Raw genomic sequence first — 22870 nt, forward strand, 5'->3', positions numbered from 1 at the left:
GATCTGGATCTGACCTGCGTGACTTTAATGTGGTCTTGAGGTGAAGGCTCGCACAGTCCTGTCAGGTCTGGGTTTTGGGTCCGGCCATCGGGAAATAAATAGCTGAAGATACACGTGTAGACAGAATTTTTTAACAGAGAGAAATCATTTAAATCATTTGTGAGCATATTGTTTTATTCTGAAATTATAGTGATCAATTGATGACAGTCTGTGCAGCTCATGGGTTCATTCCATTTATTGATGAGTTTACTATTTTACTCATCTATCCAATTTCAAATGCTTATCTGGATCATGGTCACTGTAGCAGTAGACCAAGCAGCTCATCCTACACCTCCTTATCTTCGGCTAAGTCCTCAACGCTACCTGCCAGCTAGGAAATATAATCCTTCCAATGTGTCCTGGGTCTTGCTCAAGGTCTCCTCCCAGTTGGACATGCCTGAAAGGCCTCCTCATGGAGATGACCAAGGGGCATCCTCACCAGAAGCCCAAACCACCTCAGCTGGTTCCTTCCAATGCAAAGAAGCAGCAGCTCTACTCAGAGTCCTGTGCGGCCATTCGAGCTTCTCATCCTGTCCCGGACTGTAAGTCCAGATACTCAATGGAGGAATTGCATTGCCACTATTTGAATCTGGAACCTTGTTCTTTCGTTCATTACCCAAAGCTTATGGTCACAGGTGAGGACAGGAGCATAAACTGACTGGTAAATAGAGTCTTGCCTTCTGGTTCAGCTCTTTCTTATCTACGACGTTCCAGTAGAACGCCTGTAAATCTTCGGATGCAGCGCCAATCCATCTATTGATCTCATGCTCCAACATACCCCCACTTGTGAAGAAAACCCCATGATACTTAAACTCTTCCACTTGGGGAAATAACTCTCCCGTGACCCAGAGGAGACAATTCACACCTTTTAAACAGAGAACCATGGTCTCAGATTTGGAGGTGCTGATTCTCATCTGAGCTGCTTCAAACTCTGCCTCAAACCTGCCAAGGGCTCATTGGAGGTCACTGTCTGATGAAGCCAACAGGACCACATCATCCACAAAAACCAAAGATGCAACTCTGAGATTACTCAGCTGGACACCCTCCAGTCCCCACCTGCACCTGGACATCCTGTCCATGAACATCAATAACAGGACTGGCAGAGTTTGATATCCACCGGGAACAGGTCTGATGTGATGCAGAGAATGCAGACACAGCTCATACTTTGGTCGTATAAAGAAAAAGTGCATCTACATTTTGCTGAAAAAATGTTACAATCATTTTACAAATTATACAGCGATGCAGGCAACATAGTCTATCAAATGGACACTTGATAGGCAAGTCACAGCTTTTATTACAAACAGGAATAGATAAATGTAGGGATAGAAAGAGTAAATAAGTACACAAGCAAAAGATACGCCCACCACATGTCAGGAAGCCTGACCTGCTGACAATCTAGTAAAATGGCTTCATATGAAAATATAAAACCAGCACAGATAGAGCTGCAAAAATCAAATACAGGCCTGAGATCTAGATTGAAAACTCATAAAAAAGAAAATGAGAGATATAACAATGCCAGACAAAATACAAATAAACTTACAATCCTTCCCTGAAGCCATCTATGAGGGCCTGGAACAGAGGTTTGTTGTGCGGAATGGTCTGGAGTATGTTTCCATCGGCTGTCACGTAGCCGATGGCCCACTGGCCTAGACGTGTACAACTCAGTCTAAAGATGTAGCTGGAGAGAGAGACAGAGGGAGAAAAAAAAACTCATCAAGTCACCTCTATGTCAAAGGGTTACACTGGAAAAAAGTCGTGGAACAGGGCTGTTTGCAAACTGAAGACTGGCTCAGGTTTAAACTGTTCAACGTGGGAACAGCAAATGTTAGCCAGAAAATATTCAGGTTAAACAGCAAAATAAAATGTCAGAACAAAATTAAAACATTGTTTTTAAATAGCAGGTGAGGAACAAAGGCCAAGTCAAAGTTGTGCCCAGCTAACACCAAACCACAGTTACTTTCAGCCAATGAGGTCAGACCACAGGCCTGTCCATGTGCCAGTTGGGGCCTATAGCATGTCCATGAGGTAGTGGATTAAAGCATGTGCTCCTGAAGCTGACCTGACATTGTTTAAGTTCTCACTTACGTCCAGGTAATGCTATGATGCTTCTTTAAACACTCATCTTCACAAGGCAGATCTCACTGTGGGAACGACATCCAGAGTTCACGGCAATGCCATCAACATCGCCAAAATACGCATTTTACAAAATGACTCAGTTTTTCAATAGTCACTGCATCATGATGATGGAAAATTAAAGAATTTCTCATTAGCTACTAGACTGCAGAGGCCCGTCATAGTTTCACAATGAGGTGAAAATAGTTTTAGACTTTTCATAACATACATAAATATTTCAAACAGTGTCTTTGACTCACCGTCAGTCAGTTCCCAACACACGTGGATGAGCACAAGACAACTTAAGCTGAGGCACCAAAGACACACTGAGAATATAATACTGTTTGACACTGGGTTTGGCAAATTAAGTTAACTTTATTTCAATTATGATTTTGGATTCTAATGATTAAAAAAATATTTTTTTTACTTCAATAAATGCACCAAGCTTCCAAACTCAACATCATGTAATCATCATCTCAATACCAAAGATCAAGATTTTTACCACCGTGACATTATTATAACAGATTTTTACAAGTGGCTCAGTTTTCTGAAAGTGCACAAATATTAAATGTCCACATTCAAGGTGTCAAGTTTTCCCAACAGGAATAGGGAGGATCAACACATATCACATCCTCTATTTCTGGTTTAAATCTTAAAATTCGGTCAAAAATTATACAGGCCAATGACAACGTGCCCTCCTCACCCATTATAATTTTTATTTTGTAAATAATAAGCCAGCTGAACACAGATAACAGCTTTTGCTTCATGTTCAAACTGTCTGCAGTGGGAGCTCGCCCTCTGGGCCCTGCTACTTTGGTGGTGCGGCTCTACCACTTTAATTTTGACTGACTTTTATGGTCCTCCCCAAGTGAAGTGACCCCGACGTCTCACCTGCCGGGCTTGTGAATGAACTTCTGCAACCGTGCTTTGACCTCATCGTACGTGAGGAAGGCCATGTAACCTGGGTGAGTAACAGCCAAGCTGTTCCAGTTCCGCAGGAGGGATGACCAAGGCTAACACACACACACACACACACACACACACACACACACACACACACACACACACACGTGAAAGAGAGGAGTAGCAGAATAACAGAAATAGAATTAATCACAAGTGATGTAAAGAAACAACAATAACAAAGATAAACAACTGTTTAATGAACATGATTATGAGTAACACTGTTAATTAAAAAGGTCCTTTAGAAATTTACTACAGAAACCATTTAATGACATTTAAACCATTTAAAGCCTCAAACAGGAAGCTGATAAAGATGAAGCTTCATTTTTCTCCCCTGATTTTAGTTCAAATTCACAAGTTGCTTATATGTTTATTTTCAAATCCACATCAGGTAGACTCACACTGGCAGCAGATAAGTGCGGCTGTGGTTCAGCAGTTAGCCAGTCTGCAGTGTGAACACAAAGTTTAAAAAGTGCAACGGCTGCAAAAACAGCCCTACTAAAATCTGACTGAAATGATCCGTCACCGTACTCTCCGGTTCTGACCTTAACACAAAGCACTTCCCAAACAGTTCTTCTGCACAGCTGCTCTGCATTTTGACAGCTATTTTACATTTACCCCCTGTTGTCTGTGGTTTACAGGAACATGATCACAGACTGCATGTGCAAATAAAATGGATAAAATAGAGTTGAGCACGTTTGACTGATGTCTCATTTACAATATTATTTTTCCTCTCGCCTTTTATTGATACATGCAGCTGCTAAATATGAATCGCTTTACGAAACCACAAACTATCTTCACCTGCATTATTTCAGTGTTGGCCTCACTAAGGCTTTACAAGATATTTTAATAGTCATTAAAACACACCGCATTACTTGTCTAACATTTATTAACAATGGAGCTTCAAATGTCTGCAGGCTCACTTCCTCTTCTGACTTTGGGGACATTTAGAGGAAGGGTTTTTTTTTCTTGCATGTGGGAGTGTCAGAAGAAATGTCTACAGTTTCATAATCACCACATGCTTCATTAAGCCCATATCTAGCATATATACAAAAATAACCAAAGATACGGTCACCAGAAATAATGAACACACATCTGCATACATGTTTCACACAAGTCCCATTTTCAAATGCACATCTAAAGCTCTGAAGAATCTTTGTCATGTTGAGCTACTTCATAAGTTTAAATAAAAGCCTCACTGTTTTTCTTTAGGCAATTTGTTTTATCACATTCCTGATGCAAAATGTTTGCTTTACATGCAGATAACCTCTGCAGATGATGCCTGGTCGCAAACGCTGCACTCATCCTGCCCTCACATTCCCCCTTGTTTTTGGCCATTATATCTGCACAACTTACAACTCTATCCTGAATGCACATTTTTCGGGACTCTATTTCAAAGCCAGTTAACTTCTTGACTTCTTAAGATGCTTCACCTCTTATTGCTAACTTTAACGTGAGCTTATCCCTGCTAATGTTAAAGCAACAGTGTTTACAGTTTAGTGTCATCTAGTGGTGAGGCTGCAGATTGCATTGTGCTGTAACTGGTCGTGACTTTGTGTCTTTTCATGGAATTGCTTCATTGGCAACAGGGATTCATGCTTCCTTGCCTTTTTGTTGTGGTAAGTAATGTGTTTGATCAAAGGTTCTCAAACCTGTTAGCCTACACAAGTAACCAGTAAGGGAGCAAAAAAAAAAGAAAAAAAGAAAAAAGAAAAATGGGAACAAGAAGTATGGAGGGCCTACTTCCGTGCAGATATGGAAGGATAGACCTGAGATAATAAAAACACACTGATCTGGTGTTGCAGGTGTGTTTGTACACTAATGAGCAGATGGACATCAACGCTGTATTCCTTTTCTGTAGCATTAACATCAGTGCTGGCTTGACCCTTCCAGAATAAAACTGTTATTTTCTGACTCCAGCTACAGCTGGTGTAACATTAAAATGCATTTATTGTAAAACACAATTAGAAGAATGCACATGATCAGTTCTAACTTCAGCAGCACTGCCAAGTCTAGGAAAATAGACTTGGCAGTGCTGCAGGTGATGGTTATAATAACTAGCAGGTGTGGCCTTGGTGGCCACCAGACCTATGCTTTAGAATTCATTTTTTTTGGAAAGAAACTGACAAGTATACCCATTTAACCCTCAAGTGACTGAGTGGGTCATGTATGACCCCGTGCATATATTTTTACGCACCGTTTTTCTAATTTTAATCGGAAAAAATTTCCTACCATGAATTTGTCAATCTATTTGTTAATAGAATTTTGCAAGGATCAGCTGATCCATGTGGCAAGTATAATCCAAACATGTGGGTAGAGCTATGAGATTTTCAACATTATAGCTTCAGATGGTAATTTGCCAACTCCAATCATTGTATTTTACTGTTCTGCAGGGAATGCAGTCTACCACCCAGTTAAGGAGTTCAAGTACCCAGGGGTCTTGTTCACAAGTGAGGGGACAATGGAGCGTGAGATTGGCCAGAGAATCAGCACAGCAGGGACGGTGTTGCATTCGCTCTGGCGTACTGTTGTGACGAAAAGGGAGCTCAGCCAAAAGGTGAAGCTCTCGATCTACTGGTCAATCTTCATTCCTACTGGCACCTGTGGTCATGAGGGACGGGTCTTGAACTAGACTGTGGGTACAAACAGCTGAAATGGGTTTCCTCAGGAGGGTGGTTAGTGTCCCCTTAGAGATTAGGTGAGAAGCTCAGTCATCTATGGGGAACTGGGAGTAGAGCCGCTGCTCCGTTGCATTGAAAGGAGCCAGCTGACGTGGTTCAGGCATCTGGTAAGGATGCCCCATGGGTGCCTCCCAAGGGAGGTGTTCCAGGCACGTCCATATGGGAGGAAACCCCTGAGAAGACCCAGGACTAAGTGATGTGATTATATCTCCACACTGGCCTGGGAACACCTCAGTATCCCCCAGACATCGGCGGTCAATGTGGCCCGGGAAAGGGAAGCTTGGGGTCCCCTGCTGGAGCTGTTTCCCCCGCAACCTGATCCCAGATAAGCCGTTGAAGATGAGTGAGTGAGTGTTTTGCAAGGAAGCATGGCCAACAGACCAAGAATAGCAAGATTTACATCTGTACAAGTATTGGAACTGATTGTAATATTGCCCTATCGGTGTGTGTTTTTTGGCTACTTTTTTGTAAAAAGAAAAAAAAACAAAAAACAAATTCCATACCTTATTACATTAAATGAGAGGCAAAAATATTAGAGAGTGAAATAAACATGAATAACTCAAACAATCATTTATATAGAAGTACTAGCTGAGTTCCCTGTTCTACGCATGGGAAATAGAAGAAGGTTACCCATGTCATTGTGTATTTCGTGTCACTTTAGTTAAGGTGTAGTAAGTTGCACTGCATTGTGTGTATGTTGTCATCATTAAGTTTCATAGAGTAATTTGTGACATTCATGAGACTCAAGTGAATGGTGATAAAAGGTGATAGCACATCATGTCATTGCAATGCTCTGGCATGCCATACACAGCAGGTACATTTTAATTGAAAAAAACCTGCACGCTTTACCTGGTGCACACTGGCCCTTTCAGACTGTAATTAAAGTGCACCCTCGTCAGCAGCTACTATGTAGTCAGTAAAGTGTGATGCTTGCTACCTGACCTGAGTACCACATGAACTGCAAAAATAAAGACTCCAATGAGTGTGTTCGTGCACATACGCTTTCAACCTAAGGGCCCAGTAACCTCCCCCTTGGTGCCCCCAGTCACCAAAGCAAGTTTGGTGTGGATTGCTCAATTCCTGCGGCTGTGTGTAGCGAACAAACACAAGCACGCATGTTCAGCTTTATATATTCAATTCCAATATAAAGTGAATGGGGTTATGAATGACCCCACTCTGTCATAATAATCGCTAAACTAGCTTGGTCACTTCAGTGTTAAAATGAGATGCAACTTCAAAACAACACATATGTTGATGGAGACAAAGACAGAAGAAGAGTTGCTTCAGCTACTTTCATACAAAGTCCTTCCTGCCTGTTTATGTTTTACTGGCCATTTTAATTATGTTTTAGAGTGTACCCACTGTTGAACAATTAGAGAATAAGTTTGATGATATAACTCATTCCATTTGGGGGGGTCATAGAAAATGCTTTCTGCAGGGTTGTGTGGAAGTATGACTGGGTTATTTAATGTTTACAAAGTATCCACTGTTACAAATCAGAAAATAATGGCTTACTTTGATAATTGAGTACAACCCCAATTCCAATGAAGTTGGGACATTGTGTGAAATGTAAATAAAAACAGAATACAATGATTTGCCGGTCATTTCACTGGAGTCTTGCACAGGCAGACAGTCTTGACTTATGGTTATAATTTTAAACAAACTCATTTTGGACAAGTTATTAAAATTAACATCAAATCTGTCATTTTACAAAGTAAAAATATATATTGTATATGTTTTAGTTTTAAAGTAATGCACTAATTGAAGGTTGAAGGTTTTAGCGTTTAGACACACATGCTGCATTGCATTATGGGTACATTAGTTTCCTGACATCAGTGGTTGGCTGGACGGTATAACACAGTTACTGAAATGTGGGGGGTTTACAAATAAATCTGTATTTGTAAGTATGTCATTTTTTTCATTTGTAAAAAAAAAAAAAAGGCAATTTGAATCTACATTTCCATCTACCGCTAAAAGTGATGAAGGACTTAAACAGAATTTTCAGTTTTCAAATTGCTTTCTTTGTGGTGGGTTTTACAAATAAATCTGTATTTGTAAATATGTCATTTTTTTCATTTGTTCTGATTATATTCACTTTTAATTTGGTGAGTTACAAGATAATAGCTTTTTTTGTGTGTGTTTTTTTCATTCATCATGCTAAACTAGAGGGGATGGACTCATCTATCCATCTCTCTCTTTTCATTCCCAATATGATACAGGGTACAAGCTGAGGCTTTGGATATGGACCCAACAAAGCATCAAACAATTACACAATTAAATAATGCGTGAAAGTACTGTAAATCTGCTAAGGGAGGGTGAGCAGATCAGTCTCGTGACATCAGTCTCGTGACAAACGGTGAATGAGTAAGCAGGCTAACAGGATGTTTAGAATTAAATTTGTTTCCCACGCTGAGTTTTGCGTATTGCTATGAACTGTTCCCCCTTAACTGTTAAGGCATTGTTAACAAAAGGGGAAGTTTGCTGAATCGAGCATGCACATGAGGATGTTCACTACCTGGAACAGTCTGGTGAAAATATCAAATTCAAACACGGAGATGTAGTCATTGCAGGTGAGGTCTATAGTGGATTTTAAAGCCATGGCCTCTAGTCCGGAGCTGATGGGATGAAACTCATGGAGAGATTGACGAAACACCTTCCAAGGTACGATGGTCCTGTGACACACAATGTAAAACTCACAATCACATCCTCACCAAAAAAAACCCAAAAAACATAAAGAATGTGTTACATTACAAAATATCCATAAACTGCATTTGCTTCACGGCACAGCAGGATTGCAATTACAGCACTGATCATAAAATAAACTTACTGAACACGTCCAGGTTGCGAAGTTGTAACTTTTGGTACAGCAGTACTAGCACTGGACTTACTTGTCTCCAAAAGCACGCCTCCAGAACTCTGCAGCATCTGCCTTAGTGATTCGGAAATTGTCACCCTGAAACAAACCATTGGGGAAGATGGCCTTTAGCTCAGCCAGCATGTGGCTGAAGATCAGCGACAACTTGGTCAGGTTCCGCCTGCAGAAGGGAAGAGCAGAGGAGTGACTGAGCGTTGGTGTCTTTATTATTGCACTGTAGATACAAGTGTTGCTCAACTCAGAGCCACAAACAACTTCAGCAAAAGATGTACTCCGATAGTCGGGGTGGTTCGCACAGTGGTGACAGTCTGACAGTGTGCCACGATATAGATTGTGCAATACACTTTTCCTCCTGTAACAGGAGGAAAAGAGCATCTGTAGCAGATGCTCTTTCTGTATTCAACACCTCGGTCTGTTACTTCCCTGTACAGACCTCGTGCTTAATACTGTAATATCCACTAATTTGGACATCAGTAATTATTATAAAACCAATTATAAAATCATTAGAATACTTGTCAGTTATTTCAGAAAGTGAACATGTTATATATTCTAATCTAGACTTATGACATAGAACCGGTTTTAAGGATTTTTTTATTATTTTATTTTTGGTAATTGTGGCCTATAGCGCAAAAAAAAGTAAAAGGGAGGGGGAAAAGAGTATCTCAAGACATAACTCTATTTATGCAGTATATAAATACCATGAATCACTCAGTTTGAATTATTGCTAGGGCAGAGTAAATCTGCCAGCAGAACATGATGGGAACATTATTTGTCAAATATGACACCAAGAAAACAAATTGTATGCAAACAAATGACAGTAAGCTATATATCTGAAAGGGGATTAACAGACACAGAGAGGAAGATGCATACGTCACTCAGTACGTCCCTGCACCTGATCACAGCATCAGTGATTCACGGCTGAAGCACAGAGGCAGACTGTGGTTGCAGTTGGAGAGAGTGAATTGACATGCATGAGACAGAAATAAATAAATAGTGTGGATCACTGCAGCTGCATGCGACACTACATACCCTATGAGTGGGCAGAGTGTGGGGGGGGGGGTCGGGAATGAATAAGGACCAAGGAGTTGCATGAATGAATAAGATTAGTGTATGCTGAGACCCAACCAAAATAGACCCGTGCTTGTTGGCGTTAACGGTTACATCAGGACCTCAGCAGAGAAAACTTTGAAAGAGAAACACAGCACTCAGAAATGGAATGAAGTGTTATATTTGCACCCTCTCAGCAGTAACTGATCCCCAAACAGTGAACTGTCTTGTATCTGACTGATTGGCTAATCTTTGAGCCTGCTCTGCCCACTTAGATTCTACAGCACAGCCAGACACAGCACGGCTTTGAAGTCAGAACTGTTCTCATCAGCGATGCATCGTGGAAAATGACACCTTCTACAACTCCAGGCACTTCCCCGAAAACCTCATGCAGCCACAGATGAACATCTTCTCCAGTGTCACAGCCACTCATACCACTGCCTTTCTGGGTGCTTTCTGCAAGAGTCTCAGTGTGGGGGTGGGGGGCACTCCCTTCTGTCTCCTGGCGGAGTCGCCCACTGCAGTCTCATCCTCACCCTACACATGGCCTTTAGCGGCTGGTGCTCAGCATTTACCAACAGCACCTTAAAATCAGATCACAAAAACCTATCCTGGTTGTATTATTGAGCTGCAGAGAAAATAGTTAATAATTAGACATTTACTGTCGTATAATTATCTCCTCTTGAAGACGTTAGACCGGAATTATATTCCTTCGTCATCACATCATGTACTATCAATTCAATTTATTTTCATTTATATAGCACCAAATCGCAACAAAGTTGCCTCAAGGCGCTTCACACAAGTAAGGTCTAACCTTACCAACCCCTAGAGCAGGGCTATTCAACTGGCGGCCCGCGGCCCATTTACCCATAAATATTAATAAATACACGATCAAAAGCCGCTACAAAGCGCATTTGCCAATTTTCGGCATTTTACGACACTTTGTGGCACTTTGAATCCTTTACGGCATGTCAGCACTGTTTACAAACAGCCCCACCTCATGTGAAGGCACTGCGGGCACTTGAACAGTTGGTGGCGGTATTGGTTTACAAACCGCCAGTAAACTCTAACAAAGACGACAACAGGGGCATATTCAAAGGAGAACAGACATAAAGTTGACAATGAAAATAGAAGATTTAATAATGACTGGCCTGGTAAATATGTGCACGTAGAAAATGCCAAAGGCAATCCTATGTGCCTGCTGTGTTCTGACTGTTGCTTGATGAATAAGGAATATAACGTGCGGAGGCACTTCATTATGACTCACTCCTGTTTTGACAATGAATATCCAATGGGTTCTGATACTCATTAAATAAAAATAAAAGGACTTAATATGAACTACAAGCAAAGCACTGCAATCTTCTCCCGTAGCTGCACTGTGCAACAGAAGAAAACAGCAGCATCCCTGCATGTTGCGTGGGATCTTGCTAAAAAGAAAATGCCGTTCACTGACTCCGAAACAGTGAAAGAATGCATATTAGCTGCCGTTGACGAGCTGGTAGCGGATGACAAGCTGAAACAGCAGATAATGTCTTCAATCAAGTCAATCCCTCTGTCAGGTACAACAGCGGCAAGACGACTGGATATTTTAGTCGCAGACGTTTGAGACTCTTCTAAATCAGTTGAAGAAAGCTGAATTCATGTCGCTGGCTGTGGATGAGTCAACTGACAGCTCTGATACAGCACAACTTTGCTTGTATGTGCAGTTTTTCAACGGTGACTGTTTCAAGGAGGATCTGTTGGACCTAATTCCACTGGAAGGACAAACAACAGGGGAAATAATTTTCCACAAGATCGCTTTTTTTTTTTTTTAAAAGACAATGGACTGGACCTGGCTGTCCACCTGCTGGTTACAGATGGAGCTCCCTCAATGGCAGGAAGGGTCAAAGGACTGTCTGCACGACTGTCTGCTGTTGCACCAAAACTACAGTCTGTCCACTGTCTTGTTCACCAGAGTGTCCTCTGCTCTCAGCTTAGTGGTGAGTTGAAAAGTACCATGGACTCTGTGATTGCTGCAGTGAACTTTATCAGAGCAACATTCAGTCTTCAGCACAGGTTATTTCACAGACTACTTGCTGATATGTCAGCTGAGCACTCTGACCTACTTTTACACGTCAGGTGGTCTGTGAACTGACGGAGGTAATTATCACCTTTCTATGTGAATGCAAGCACAAGAAGGCTGAGACATTTCTGACAAAAATGCTGGATGAGAAATTTGTCTCAGAAATGTGCTTTTTAAGTGATATCATGCATCATTTGAATGGTCTTAATCTGAGTCTGGTTGAAAAGCTGACTGCTTTTATAAAAAAAAAAAAACCTAGACATTTTCACATGTGATCTTAATGACAGCCTGCTGCACTTTCCCACACTCATTGACTTCATTAGTATATACCTTTGATGTTCTGTTAAATAAAAAGAGAAAAAGAAATGCAGTAGCATTTTCTCAATTGTACATCCGAGAGTAATAGTACAGGTCACGAGAATGTCCGGCCCACAGATCATAGTATTCTGATAAATTTGGTCCCCGGAAAAATACAGCTGAATAGCCCTGCCCTAGAGCAAACACACAGGCGACGGTGGTAAGGATAAACTCCGTCTGATGATTTGAGGAAGAAACCTCAAGTAGACCAGACTCAAAGGGGTGACCTTCTGCTTGGGCTACCACAATTGGAAGTATCAATGAAATTGTTGAGCCCCCAAACCCAGGTTTTTTTTATCCATTTTGCTGCAGATCTCGTGTGTGTCAAGGCATCCTCTGACCCCTGTTCCTTATGTGCACCATCTATGATCACTACAATGTTGTTTTACCATTTCAAGCTTCCACTGTAACCCTTCGAGGTGCCGGTCTCTGCAGGAACCTGGGCAAATGTGATGGTAACATAACAAAAACAGGTCTCATGACAGTGTCAAGGTCCCCCTTCAACTCTGTGCATGCCATGTCTGTATTTATTTTAATGGGACAATGGTGACAACTTCAAGATTCCCAAAAAACAACATTTCCTTGATTTGAACTACATGGGTGGATTAAAAAGTTCATCTCAATCGATACCGGTCAAATTTGATCCATAACAACTGCATTGTACAAAACATTTCCAGCACCTGTAGAAAATCATAAATATATTTTGATTTGTGTGTATTTTGGATCACATTAGGAGAAGTCAAGTTTCAGACTGTAGGAGTGACATTTAAGGTATTGGGTTTTTTTTTGTTTGTTTTTGTTTGCTTGTTTACTGTCAAAACAGGTCAAATTTGACCCAAACAAGAGTAAAGGTTAAAGTACATCTTCATCAGTGCTGAACATGATTCCTGTGGAAATCTCAGGTGCCACAAATAAACATTTATGCAGCAGGCATAGTGAAATTTGTGTGTGTGTGTGTGTGTGTGTGTGTGTGTGTGTGTGTGTGTGTGTGTGTGTGTGTGTGTGTGTGTGTGTGTGTGTGTGTGTGTGTGTGTGTGTGTGTGTGTGCGTGTCACACCTAAACTGTGAGTGCTTTAAGATCACCCTGTACAACTAAATTATGTAGCTATTTATTCTGTGATGACATTTGTGTTCCAAGTCACCACTGGACTGATTAAAATAATTTTTGCCTAAAATAAAAAGATGAACCCAAAAACATCTACAAATGGAGAATGGGTTGAAAAATTGTAACTTCCCATTTAACACAAAAAAAAAAAAAAAAAAAAAGGAAACCAAATTAATTAGTTTTTTTTTGTTTGTTGTTTTTTTTTTTTAAGTAAAATCCCATGTTATAATGGTGTGTTGTTGGAGCTCTCTCACACACACACACACACACACACACACACACACACACACACACACACACACACACACACACACACACACACACACACACACTTATTTAGGAAAGTGATAACTTCCGTGAGTGCATGGTGCTCCTTTGTCTGTATGACATTAGAAAACATTTTGAAATTCACAGTGAGATCGCACACTGAGCCAAACAAAACAATATCTGTTTCTGATTCAGGTTCTGCCTCCATCCCGTTCTTTCTACTGCCAGCGTGCTCTGCAGATGATGTGTGCAGGCAGCAGACAGTGTTCTACAAGGCCTCTACAACTGTTGCCGTTATCTTGGCTGCTGTGCCACACTTGCAGAACTGCAGCTGCACCTTAGAACAGTAACAGCTTTTACCAGATTATCATACATTATTTTCCCGTTTCAAACTTTTGTGGTCATCGTTAACTACTGGCGAGGCACCTAGCCAAACCTTTTGCTGAACACAAGCTTTTTGTCCACTTCCCTCATGGTATAGATTGACCTTTGGCCTCGCAGCTGGCTGCTCCCTTCCTGTTTCCTGCTTGCTGTGAAAAAGCACCACAGCTAGCCTTTCGGCTCTGCACGGCGCCAACATGCTGCACCACATCCACAGAAGGTCAACCATAACAATTCAGAAGAAGGTGTGATACCACAATGCAGCTCTTGTTAGCGTCCTTGTTAAAACATACAGAATAAATGTAGATTAAGCAGGGCTAAGCCTTGAAACTAAGGTATTAAATGTGATGAACTTTTTTAAGAACATGATTAATTAAATCAGGTTTGATTTAAATCTACACTTGCTGGATATCAAAAATGAAAGCTGAAAGAAATAAACACATACAATGTATGTGCAAGTGCAATTACAAACACTATGCTAACTATGGCCTTTAAAAATTAAATACAAATTGGATAGTACCTTCCTGAACTGAACCATCCAACAGGTGGTGATAGCAGCACTGGCAGCACTGCACACGACATCTTCCTTTCTATGCCATCTCCAGAACAATATTTTGAGTTAGCCATAAGTATTTTGTAGTATTGTCAAAAGGCTTTGGTATCATTCCCATCCATGCGTTCTATTAGGGCCGGGATGATACGTATGGTACGAGGAGATAAAGTGTATCACAATACCTGTGAGGCCATTCAATACATATCACAATATTTAAGTAATGTGATTTCACAAGGGTTGCAATTTGATGTAACAATATATTGTGATTTTATTTGCTTTTTGTAACAGTAGACCATGGTGGGAAAAAATGGCATCACATTTTTAGGGTTTATTCCACCCCACCCCCCCACCCCCCCCAAGGAGAACCATAATGCATATGTGGTAATTAAATAGATAAAACACTTTTTGAGGTGAACTTCTTGCTTTCCAAGGTATCTTCAACCCCAGACTTTGCTGCATGAGAAGTAGGAAAAATAGTTTTCAGGGTTGGGAAATGTCTATTTAACTGGTATATCACCATGTCTGCCGCAGTGCATTGTGCAGAAAACTCTTTTGGTAAGCCTAGATGAATTGTTTCCATGTTTGAAGTAATAACTAGATGCCATGTTGCACCTCAGTCACTGCAGCGGACCACTCTGAGCCGAACCGCCAGCTGTGAGAGTCATCGGTATGGCACTCAGACTCCCCGCATCAGCTCACCACAAGTTTGGATCACAAATGGTCGACACATCTCAACCTTTAACATACAGCTAAAGACTTGTTCCCATTCTTAATTTTTTTCAGTCTCTGTGTGCCTCTGCTTGAAGTAAATAATCATCCGTGCACAATCTTTTTTCTCCCCTGGTGTCTGCTTGAAACGATGGTAACATCGCGTAATAGTCAAATGATCTAAATGATGTTTTATTCTTTCTCTTATGAATAGTGTTTAATTTTCTTATCTGTTTTATTCTCTTACTTGTGTTTTTAATGTATGTATGTATGTATGTATGTATGTGATTTTTTTTTTCTCTTTTCTGTTTTTATTCATTTATTTTAAAGTTTAAATTTTATTTTGAATTATTCCATGTACGGTGCCTTGAGGCGACTTTTGTTGTGATCTGGCAGTTTAATAATCTGATTAAATTGAATTAAATTGAAATTGACAATACACTGCGCCTTCTGCTTAATGAAAGCCGTATTACATTTCCACCTCCTTTCCACCAGCAATTGAATTTGAGTTACAGTATATCAATTCTGGACTTGGGGGGGGGGACCAAAAGATTTTCATTGTAAATTTAAATAGAGATATCGTATCAATGTTTTTCCTTACTGTTATGTTCTTGCCACTCTTCAGTTCCAGTTTTAACTTCCTGTTCTGTTATATAGTTCATCGTGTGTTCTGTTATATAATTCATCATGTGAGGAGTCATTAAAGTGACTGTAGTTTGATTTGCAGAAAGACTATTTGCTATGGAGCAGTCACATCAGTTGATGACACAAGCAAAGCAAATACTATATCTCATGCATGCCTAGACTACCACTTATGTTCACTGCTCCAAAGCCCTTACGTGAGGCAGGGTCACACGGCAATCGCTGAACAAAGGAAAAAGTCCCAAAGTAACAAATCGTCGAGAAAAAGTGGACAAATAAGCCGCCACTTCTCCCATCACGGAAAAACCTGCGAGTCCAGAGCACATTGAAAAAATTCAACAAAACCGAAACTAACAAAAGAAAAACGAGCGAACGGCGACCTTGAAGTTTTAAACAAAATCAAAACAAAACATTCACGATGACGTGACTTGACAGCGGGTATCAGCCTGTGCTCATTTCTACAGCCAACGTGCACTCTCCACAGCACCTGCAGGTGTGAGAGTTGTCTTGACAGCAGGTCTGTCTTCACAAAAACAATGTGTGCACACACGAACGTTCGCATGCTGTCTGTGGCTGGAACGTTCCAGCCACAGACAGAGTAGTAAAAGAGCTCTTCTTCTATGGTGGATGTATTATTTTGTATTATTCAAATGGAAAATCCATCTGTCTTATCTGCAAAGTAAATGTGGCTTTACTGAAGAAAGAGAATTTGGAGCGGCATTTCAGATGATTCACAAGAAATAAGATGCTAACTTCTAATGCTAACCCGACTAAATCCCCTCTGCTCGCTTGAAAAGTCCAGGAATTGAAAAATCAGCAAGCAGCACAATGATTCATGGTCCATAAATGTGAAGAGTGATAAATGTGGCAAACAAGATTGCAGTGTTCTGTTCGGGCCAGGAGTCTGAGGATGCATTTATTCTGTTCACAGCTGGAGGAGACACACATCTGCTGCACACAGACGTTAGGTGGCTCAGCAGAGGTAATGGAACGATCTTCTGTCTGATATTAAGGAATTTCTGAAACGTTCAAACCATGCTGAATGTGCACAGCCTTTGGATTTGAAAGCAAGTTTAAAAGCATATTACATGTGCTATCAAGCAGATTGCAACAGTGTGACCTGCACAACTTTCCACACATGGACACAGAACTTAAGCACCAGGACAGTGAACGTGGAGCCTGAGAGTGCACGTTATGATGATCACGTGTAGAGCATCTTGTCAGAATTTGACAGGCGCTTTACTGACTTTGCATCCAAAGAGTCTGTTGTCAGTTTCCTGTTTTCCATTTGGGGAAAATATAGATGTGGACTGTATATCGGCCAAAGTGGCATCACTCTTCAACCTGGATCCTCACACTGAAAAATGACATTGAGCTCAAATCCAGAGCAACACCTGACATGAAACTCCAAATCTGGAATCCAATGCAGACAGAGTGCATGAGTGCCTGCTTACAGCTGCACTCAGCTCCTACACTCCGGACTATGAGAGAGTCTAACTTTCTCCTCTTGGGGCCAGAAGTCCCACTAAGGTAAGGAACAACTTTCCCAACTTGAGGCCAGTCCTAGGCCTACTTGTGCTTATTCTTTTTCACCATGCACATACATTGCGGCTACACTGTGGCGTTCCATATGGCTTGGTAGATCTCGATACACTGTCAACTTTAAAAGGAGATCTCAGTTCAAAAAGGTTGGGCACCCCTGGTTTAGTTGTTTTAGTAACATATACTTTTGCAAACTGAGCGGTGGGTTTCAGGTGGCCTCTGGTGTAGGCATGAAAAATTATGACTAGCTCATTGCCTCACTAACCGTGGAACAGCAGTAAAGCTGACATCACCAAACTACCAATACATGCTAATAGCGCCAACAGTCCTATCACAGGAATGAAATTACATGAAAATTTCAATCGATGGAAATAGTGGAGGACAGACTAGTTAGATGGACCATTAGGATAATTAACCACACAAATCATATTATCTCATATCTGTAATAAAACGCTAAGAAAAGATAGAATCGGTTGGCCCACAACAGCTCCCAGCGGTCTGGGCTGTGGAAACGGCTCACCGGCCAACGCTGCCTGTCACTCAATGGGGTTCTACCTCTAATTATATATAATTATGTGCAAGATTTGCCATTTCTCCATCTGCTTCACATTGTTGGGGCTTGGGTAAGTAGGCTGCTCACTGATACTGCAGTGCTGACATAAATAATCATGATGTTTATTTCTCTATATGTATGTGTGTATCAATCAATCAATCAATTTTTTTTATATAGCGCCAAATCACAACAAACAGTTGCCCCAAGGCGCTTTATATTGTAAGGCAAGGCCATACAATAATTATGTAAAACCCCAACGGTCAAAACGACCCCCTGTGAGCACGCACTTGGCTACAGTGGGAAGGAAAAACTCCCTTTTAACAGGAAGAAACCTCCAGCAGAACCAGGCTCAGGGAGGGGCAGTCTTCTGCTGGGACTGGTTGGGGCTGAGGGAGAGAACCAGGAAAAAGACATACTGTGGAGGGGAGCAGAGATCGATCACTAATGATTAAATGCAGAGTGGTGCATACAGAGCAAAAAGAGAAAGAAACAGTGCATCATGGGAACCCCCCAGCAGTCTACGTCTATAGCAGCATAACTAAGGGATGGTTCAGGGTCACCTGATCCAGCCCTAACTATAAGCTTTAGCAAAAAGGAAAGTTTTAAGCCTAATCTTAAAAGTAGAGAGGGTGCCTTTAATACCTATGGCATGCTCTAATCTCTGTAATAAAATTTTATGGTCAACAGTATCAAAAGCAGCACTGAGGTCTAACAGAACAAGCACAGAGATAAGTCCACTGTCCGAGGCCATAAGAAGATCATTTGTAACCTTCACTAATGCTGTTTCTGTACTATGATGAATTCTAAAACCTGACTGAAACTCTTCAAATAGACCATTCCTCTTCAGATGATCAGTTAGCTGTTTTACAACTACCCTTTCAAGAATTTTTGAGAGAAAAGGAAGGTTGGAGATTGGCCTATAATTAGCTAAGATAGCTGGGTCAAGTGATGGCTTTTTAAGTAATGGTTTAATTACTGCCACCTTAAAAGCCTGTGGTACATAGCCAACTAACAAAGATAGATTGATCATATTTAAGATCGAAGCATTAAATAATGGTAGGGCTTCCATGAGCAGCCTGGCAGGAATGGGGTCTAATAAACGTGTTGATGGTTTGGATGAAGTAACTAATGAAAATAACTCAGACAGAACAATCGGAGAGAAAGAGTCTAACCAAATACCGGCATCACTGAAAGCAGCCAAAGATAACGATATGTCTTTGGGATGGTTATGAGTAATTTTTTCTCTAATAGTTAAAATTTTGTTAGCAAAGAAAGTCATGAAGTCATTACTAGTTAAAGTTAATGGAATACTCAGCTCAATAGAGCTCTGACTCTTTGTCAGCCTGGCTACAGTGCTGAAAAGAAACCTGGGGTTGTTCTTGTTTTCTTCAATTAGTGATGAGTAGAAAGATGTCCTAGCTTTACGGAGGGCTTTTTTATAGAGCAACAGACTCTTTTTCCAGGCTAAGTGAAGATCTTCTAAATTAGTGAGACGCCATTTCCTCTCCAACTTACGGGTTATCTGCTTTAAGCTACGAGTTTGTGAGTTATACCACGGAGTCAGACACTTCTGATTTAAAGCTCTCTTTTTCAGAGGAGCTACAGCATCCAAAGTTGTCTTCAATGAGGATGTAAAACTATTGACGAGATACTCTATCTCCCTTACAGAGTTTAGGTAGCTACTCTGCACTGTGTTGGTATATGGCATTAGAGAACATAAAGAAGGAATCATATCCTTAAACCTAGTTACAGTGCTTTCTGAAAGACTTCTAGTGTAATGAAACTTATTCCCCACTGCTGGGTAGTCCATCAGAGTAAATGTAAATGTTATTAAGAAATGATCAGACAGAAGGGAGTTTTCAGGGAATATTGTTAAGTCTTCTATTTCCATACCATAAGTCAGAACAAGATCTAACATATGATTAAAGTGGTGGGTGGACTCATTTACTTTTTGAGCAAAGCCAATAGAGTCTAATAATAGATTAAATGCAGTGTTGAGGCTGTCTTTCTCAGCATCTGTGTGGATGTTAAAATCGCCCACTATAATTATCTTATCTGAGCTAAGCACTAAGTCAGACAAAAGGTCTGAAAATTCACAGAGAAACTCACAGTAACGACCAGGTGGACGATAGATAATAACAAATAAAACTGGTTTTTGGGACTTCCAATTTGGATGGACAAGACTAAGAGACAAGCTTTCAAATGAATTAAAGCTCTGTCTGGGTTTTTGATTAATTAATAAGCTGGAATGGAAGATTGCTGCTAATCCTCCGCCCCGGCCCGTGCTACGAGCATTCTGACAGTTAGTGTGACTCGGGGGTGTTGACTCATTTAAACTAACATATTCATCCTGCTGTAACCAGGTTTCTGTAAGGCAGAATAAATCAATATGTTGATCAATTATTATATCATTTACCAACAGGGACTTAGAAGAGAGAGACCTAATGTTTAATAGACCACATTTAACTGTTTTAGTCTGTGGTGCAGTTGAAGGTGCTATATTATTTTTTCTTTTTGAATTTTTATGCTTAAATAGATTTTTGCTGGTTATTGGTGGTCTGGGAGCAGGCACCGTCTCTACGGGGATGGGGTAATGAGGGGATGGCAGGGGGAGAGAAGCTGCAGAGAGGTGTGTAAGACTACAACTCTGCTTCCTGGTCCCAACCCTGGATAGTCACGGTTTGGAGGATTTAAGAAAATTGGCCAGATTTCTAGAAATGAGAGCTGCTCCATCCAAAGTGGGATGGATGCCGTCTCTCCTAACAAGACCAGGTTTTCCCCAGAAGCTTTGCTCTGTATGCACACAGAGCTCCAAGATGAAGGCAAATGTAAGTCAAACAGACACTCGCAGCCTCTGAAGTGTTAACTTTTGTTTTCCATTCCAATTACTATTCGCGCTAAAACCATTTGGCTGGTTGGCGAACCACTAAAAGCTCGACTTTTTCATCACAACCAACTACCTTATCACCAAGGCACTCGCCTGTGACAGCACACACAACAGATGCAAACTTTTTTCTTAATGTACGCTTGTGGAGACGTGGTTCAAAAAGGCAGCATATTTATACTGATTGATATCAAAGTGAGAATGTGTCAGAGGAAAGCAGTGGGTTCAAACAACAGTGCAGTTTCCTTCCATATGAAAAAGCTCCAACTCTTCGAGAGGGAGAATCTAGATTCATACACTTCTTGGAGGTAATCTTTCCTCATTGATCCTCAGAAATTTCCTGTGACTGGGATTCAAGGAGAGCCACTGCAGTGGCAACAGCTTTTCCACTGTGGTTAGTTATATTCAGTCACCCATCACCTTTGGCACAACACCCATTCCTGACCATATTAACAATGCTGGTATACGCCTAATAAGTTATGGGTAAGTTTTGTATGTTTCTGTGTAGGCTCAGTTGTCCAGGTGGTTTCCATAGTAGAGAAGCTTGAATCTTCGACAGCAACCCAGTCCAGTTGAAGATTCAAGCTTCTCTACTAAGTAAGTTTTGTATATGTTAACAGCATGTTGAAGCATACGTATGTCATAATACAGCAAGTATGTAAAAGAAATTGTGGGCATGCACAATATTTTCGACGTATGCCAGTGTTTGGCTGAGTTGTAGGTAAGTTTTGTGATTGTTGACACGTTTCTTGTAAGTTACTCATAGGTCGAAATACATCAATTGATGCTGTCCATTGATTGACTGAACAACTGCAACCTGCAGTAATGCAAACAGTTCAGACTGTTACAAATATTAAAACCATTCACACAGAGTAAGTATAAAGTCTTACGTATTACATCGCTTCAGTCAGATTCATCATCACAGCCTGACGAAAACTTGTCCTAATGTTGGAAAATGACATTTGATAATACGTTGGTTCCTTATCCTTGTTCCTAAGCATTTCAGGATTTATTTACTTATTCATTCATGTCATTTCATGACTAAGAATTTGACTGACGTGCGTTTTGCTTTTTCTGAACAGCCGGGTAGGTTATTCAGTGTCCCATCTATCACAGGTTGTTTAGCTAACTCTATGTTTGGCTCTGGATCATGTTGATCAAGAAGAGAAAGTTTGAATACCAATTTATTCAGGTCTAACTTTGCATTTCCTGGTAACATGTAAAACCCAAAGACATGCCATACCGTGGACTTAAAATGACAGGGTGCAGTCCATATCAGTGCAGATCTCTGGCTATATGTTTGTGCATTTTTTGTGTCCTCTTGAAACAGGAGAAATCACATGTAATACTCAAATTAAGTGTTCAACAAATACACTGTGCCATCTGCTGGATAAAAGTTGTAATTACCTCATCTGTAAGAAAAGGCTAAAATGAAGCAATTGAATTTAAATTCTATGAAGGCTAGAATTTTATAATCAAAAAACAAATACTGTGACAGGTAACCTGCCCCAAATATTTTGTTGTGTTACCATGATACACAGGCTCAAATTTATTTATTTACCCTTTTCTGGAAATGAATTAACAAAACTAGTAAATATTGACACAAAATTTCTGCCTGTTTATCTGATGGTACGGTTACGTAAAACTATTGTCTTGAACACCAGTTGATATTAGATATTTATACACTATTATATCCACAGTAGTATGATATGGTTGGACGTAGTGAAGGCAGAGAGCTTTGCTGTCTGACAAACCTTTGTTTGACATGGATGTCAGTTAAATTTACAGAAAATAGAAAGATATTTTATCATATTCCTAGAAAACCAAAATAAGCGCAAGTGACATTTAAAAATACCAGAGATACTGTACCATCCCATAGGTTTGACTCCAGCCACCACACAGAAAACAGAACACTTCATTACAAACAGCTGCTGAATGGATTTCACACATTTTAATTTGACAGCCTCAGAGCAAAATAAATTTTCAAACTACAGATTATGTTCAAAATGGAGCTGTTGAGACAGCCAGGAGCTGTGACAGGCAGTAATGGCAATGCTGTAATTGGGTGTACACTCTGTATGTGTATAACAATGACAGCGTCA

General features: G+C 40.6%; 1 protein-coding gene across 1 annotated transcript in view; it reads right to left on the reverse strand.

Moving 5' to 3' along the window:
- cbl (Cbl proto-oncogene, E3 ubiquitin protein ligase) overlaps positions 1–22870 on the reverse strand; it is a 105480-nt gene that overhangs the window by 19057 nt on the left and 63553 nt on the right. Inside the window, 5 exon segments of the mRNA XM_034168727.1 lie at positions 9–102; positions 1580–1717; positions 3043–3164; positions 8308–8464; positions 8681–8827. Of these exon segments, the coding sequence (XP_034024618.1) occupies positions 9–102; positions 1580–1717; positions 3043–3164; positions 8308–8464; positions 8681–8827 (658 nt within the window).

This window comes from Thalassophryne amazonica, chromosome 4 (assembly GCF_902500255.1).
Source record: "Thalassophryne amazonica chromosome 4, fThaAma1.1, whole genome shotgun sequence".
Lineage (NCBI taxonomy): Eukaryota > Metazoa > Chordata > Actinopteri > Batrachoidiformes > Batrachoididae > Thalassophryne > Thalassophryne amazonica.